This window comes from Dendrobium catenatum, unplaced genomic scaffold (assembly GCF_001605985.2).
Source record: "Dendrobium catenatum unplaced genomic scaffold, ASM160598v2 fragScaff_scaffold_853, whole genome shotgun sequence".
Classification (NCBI taxonomy): domain Eukaryota; kingdom Viridiplantae; phylum Streptophyta; class Magnoliopsida; order Asparagales; family Orchidaceae; genus Dendrobium; species Dendrobium catenatum.
The window spans coordinates 4544745-4549744 of record NW_021319315.1 but is presented as its reverse complement, the minus strand read 5'-3'; the positions used below and the strand labels follow the sequence as shown (position 1 = coordinate 4549744).

At 36.4% G+C, this 5000-nt stretch overlaps 1 protein-coding gene across 1 annotated transcript; it reads right to left on the bottom strand.

The window, feature by feature from the left end:
- Positions 1 to 4292: 4292 nt before the first annotated feature.
- Positions 4293 to 5000, bottom strand: LOC110101408. The gene has a single exon (XM_020829292.1). The coding sequence runs from the start codon at positions 4998 to 5000 to the stop codon at positions 4293 to 4295; it is 708 nt and encodes a 235-aa protein (XP_020684951.1).

The window sequence follows — 5000 nt, the reverse complement described above, 5'->3', positions numbered from 1 at the left end:
GTAATGCATTCCTTGATTCCCATTTTCCTTGTGCCAGAGGAAATTCCTACATAGTTTATCAATTTTCATCAAGATGCTTTTAGGAATAAGAGAATGAGCCACATGATAAGAAATCATATTAGAGTAAGCAGTTTTAATTAAAAGAATCCTTCCAGCCAAGGATAACCACCGAGCTCCCCATGATTTCAGCCTTCCCATAGCTTTTTCGATAGCATTATTGTAGTCCTCTACCTTCAGTCTCCTTAATGCCAATTTGATCCCCAAGTAGTTGAACTCCTTGACTTCTTTTATTCCCATAAGTTTGTTTAACTTACTTCTTATTTTCTTAGAAACTTTTTTACCATATAAAATCATAGATTTGTAAGAGTTTATTGTTTGTCCTGTCCAGCCACAGTAGTCTTTAAAAATTCTCTTCAACATTCTAACATTTCTTCTATAGGCTTCAGCCACCACTTGGACGTCGTTAGCAAATAGAAAGTGTGTTACTCTCTCAACATTAGTTGCTAATCTTATTCCCAATTGGTCATTTTTTCCATGTAGAGCTTTTGATAGAAGATCAGATCATAAGATGAATAAACTCGGTGACCGTGGACATCCTTGTCTGAAACAACAATGTGCCATTATCCAACTAGTTCTTCTTCCATTTATATCAATAGAGTATTTAGGATTGATGACACATTGCATGATCAACTATATCATCTTCTCTGGTATTCCCATCAGCTTCATGACTTGATTTAAATCTTCCCAATGCATGTTATCATAGGCTTGCTCCATGTCCAGCTTTAAAAGAAAGTATCCTGGTTTTGCTACAAAGGATCTCATCTTACTTATGATCTCTTGAGCAATAAGGAAATTATCAGATATACTTTTCCCGGTATGAAAGCTCCTTGGTACTCAAAGATTACTTTTGGGAGACATATTTTAATTATGTTAAGGATCATTCCAGCAGCCATCTTATATACCGTGTGGCAAAGACAAATAAGTCTGAATTTGGAACAATCATAAGCATTTTGTACTTTAGGAATCAGTACCACTATAGTCTCCGTCCATTGCTCTGGCATCCTTCTCGTCTAGAAGAAGCCTTCTATTGTGTTCCAAGTTGCTCCCTCTACAAAATTCTAGTAACATTTGAAAAAACAGGCATTAGCTCCGTCAGCTCCTTGTGATTTATTGTTGTCCATACTCCTTATAGTAATTTTCAGTTCATCTTTTATGAAGTCTGATTTCATTACCTTCAACAGCTCTTCTTGAATGCAATCAATATTTTAAAAATCTAGCCACTCCTCCAAGTTGCAAGTACATTAGCTCCATTTTTTAGAAAAGAACTTCTCAATAATCTCATGGATTATTTCCTAGTTGGTTTTCGAAGATCCATCCTCTCAAGCTATTTGATTGATATGGTTTCTTCTTTTCTTAGTCGTTGCAAAGGTATGGTAGAAACGTGTATTCTTCTCACCCTCTTCCATCCATTGACTCTTAGATCTTTGTCTCCACCAAGTATATAGTCTTGATAAATTTGTGTTGAATTCATGCACCTTTCTTCTAAGGATTAGAAGATTCTCCTTATTCAATCCTCCTTCCATAGCTTCTCTATTTTGCAAATGCAGAATTTCATTCTGTAACTCTTGTTTCTTCAAGCTCAACTCTCTCAATTTATTTTTGCTCCAAAAATAAAGATTTTTGAGAGATCTCTTTATTTTCCTTTGACGTATTTCATATGCACTTCCAAAATCCTTCTTTCTCCAGGAATTTACTATGATACCCCTTGCGGCCTCATAAGACACCACAAATTCTCAAATCTTATTTCTCTATGTTTTGGCTGCTTTGTGTTATCAAATTGAAGAAGTATAGGATAGTGGTCAAAGGATACTTTTAAAGATTTTTTATGACTGCAGAAGAGAAGTTCATCAGAGATTTAGAATTTAACCAAATTCTATCCAATCTCTCCCAAATTCTAGCTAGGCCTTCTTTGTTGTTGCACCATGTAAATTTAGGACCATTGAAACCAATATCATGGTAGTCATTATTGGTCATAAACTCCTTCATTTCTTGCGGACCTTGTGAGAATATGAAACTTTTGCCTCCCATCTTCTCATGTTTATTCAATAAACAGTTAAAATCTCCCCCTACTGTACACAGCTCCTCACTATTCATATTGTCCTCAATCAATTTCCATAACTTTCTTCTTTCATACATGTTTTTGTTTCCATAAATAATACAAATTTTAACATTTTTTTTTCCTTTTGGAGTTATCAGCTTATCGATTATACATTGATTTGAAGAATCAATGACAGTAAATGAAGTTGTTCTGTGTTTCCATAAAGCAAGGATTCCACCTAAAGTTCCAATAGCTGCAACATGGAGGATCTCCCAATCATCTCCAACTAGTTTCCTGACATCCTCTCTTCCCAAATTTTCCATCTTTGTTTCCATTAAACCAATGAAGAACATACCATTTTTACCAATCAAGCTTCTCAAGTAGTGGGAGGCTTCTTTCCTTTTTGCTCCCCTACAATTCCAAAACATAATGGAAGACATTAAGAAAGTTGTGGGGTTGAGGCCCCAACCTTTTTTGCAACTCCTCCTTTCCTTGTTATATGATTACCTTTAATATGTCCTAGCATTTTCATTTCCTTTGCTAGTTTGACTTTACCGTTTGATAGTTTTGCATTGTTTTTACTAAATTCCATATTCTCCATCAATTGTAAGACTTTGTTCCCCTCTTCATCACCCTTGACAGGTTTATGAGTGTCTATATGTTCTACTTGAATCTCTATCCTTTCAATCAAGCTGTTCTTGATATGCTCCTCAACTTCCTCAATCTGATATAGAATTTCAGAATGGTTGCTGGTATGTACTAAACCATGATTTGGTTATTCTGCAGCTAAAGCCTTTGGTTTTCCTTTTATTTCAACTTCCATTTCTTCATTAGATGGGATTGTTTCATCTACATGTTCCATATCATTGCAATTCTCTGTTTCACTGATAATTTCTTCTTCTTCAATTATTATATTGATTTGGGTTCTCTGCACATCATCCAACTTATTTGTTTGTTTCTTTGTGGTTTCTGAGCTCACTATTTTTGCTATTTCCTTCCATGTGGTGCTTCTTGGAGCCTTTTTAACAAATGTCTTTTTGATCGGCCCCCTGTTATAAGTAGAAATTTGCATATTCCTTCTATAATTCACATGCACTCATGGACCATAAACATTGCTCCGTTCATTTTCCTGCATCTTATCCATGGGTTGAATGATTTTTCTTTCAGAATTTTAATTTTCCATAGAGCCATCTTTTTTGCATTCACTTTTCACATGTCCTATTCTCCCACAATTAAAACAAAAATGTGATATTCTTTCATACTCAAGTTTTTGAAAAAATATTCCTGCAATGCTCTCCTCCCATGCACCTAATGGTAGAGTTTGATCCAACTTCACTCGAACACATGCTCTAGCAAATTCTCTTCTTCCCCAATGGAACTTGTTGCCATCCAACATCAATGGGACTCCCACCCTTGAAGCAATTCTTGCTATATTGTTCTCATCCCAACATTGCAAAGGTAGATGAGGCATTTGTATCCAAATTGGTGATGTAAGTTCTTTCATGGATGAAGTAGAAAACTCCGGGGTCCATCGATCTATACCAATGATGTGTCCAATTTCGAACCAAGGGCCTCCCGACATGACACCTTCTAAAGCTTCATTGGATTTGAAAGAACATAGAAACCATCCCATTCCTAGAGTGGTGAAATGGAATTGGTCAAATTGAACCCATTGGCGTCTGAGTTTCCATGCTACAACATGAGGTGGCACTTATTTTCGAAACACCTTACAAACCAGAGAATTACCAAGTAAATTTGCATTTTTTTTATTTCTTCTTTTTTTTGGGAAAATTTGGGGCAGAGCCCATTTTATAAATAAAAAAGGATTACAAGTAAAGTAGAAGCAGCAACTAAAATCCTAAATCACAAAAAGAGGATTTAGGATTCTAAAGAAAATTACAAGAGGAAATATAAAAAACACAGGTTGGCTAAAAGCAAATAAGGACTCAGGTAGTTCTGGAATTCACTGAAAGGGTCAAAAACTCGAGCGGGTCTGTCCAAAACAGAGCCCCTGGTTGCCAGAATTGACCGTCCAAGGGGAAGCTGATAAACAGCATTCATCATCATCCTTCGCAAAAAACACCCAGGAAACCCATAGACAGCCAAAAATTGCAGGCGCCACAAAAAGCATCAGATTTAAGGCAACAAAAGACATTCTACACACAGCTTCAGAGAAGCACTCCCCCAAAAAGTTTCAATGTTGATTCCAGCCATTAGATTTCAGAATGATAGCTTTTCTGACTTTAGCTATAAGTGTGGCTTGGCACTCGATAATACCACCAAATATCCTTTCATTCCTAGCTCTCCATAGGAAGTAAATAGTGGCAGAAGCAGTTAGGAGGTAGAAATTCCTGGTATGATTATTAAAACCTTGCTCAAAGATACTATCATAGACCTGATGCAGGTTCGGCCTCATCATTAGGCTATTGAGCCAAGGGAGTAAAGTTTTGGCGACATTGAAAGTATAACTGCATTCATAGAATAAGTGGGAAAGAGTTTCAAGGTCACATTGGCAAAAACTGCAAGTGTTATGTGTGATAATCCCACGGTCAGCCAACACATCATATGTTTTCAATCCTCCTCTAAAAGCAAGCCAGGCGTAAATAGAATAACGAAGAGCAGCTTTTTTATGCCACACAAATTTGTACCAAGTAACAGTATCCAGGTTTCTATAGAAAGTTGTACGAAAATCCTGGAACTTAGGATTTTGTTTGCCTAGCCAGTAATGTTTCTCCTCAAGACTATCAATACTAACAGATTGAATGAGTGAAGAAATATGGCTGTCAAAAGTCGAGGGAATAGCCCAGTTATTCCCATTATTAATCTTAGCCACCTTCCAAACAGAGTATTGCGTGTAAGAAGTAGAGGAGTTCATTTGTTTCAAATGATCAGCAATCGACAT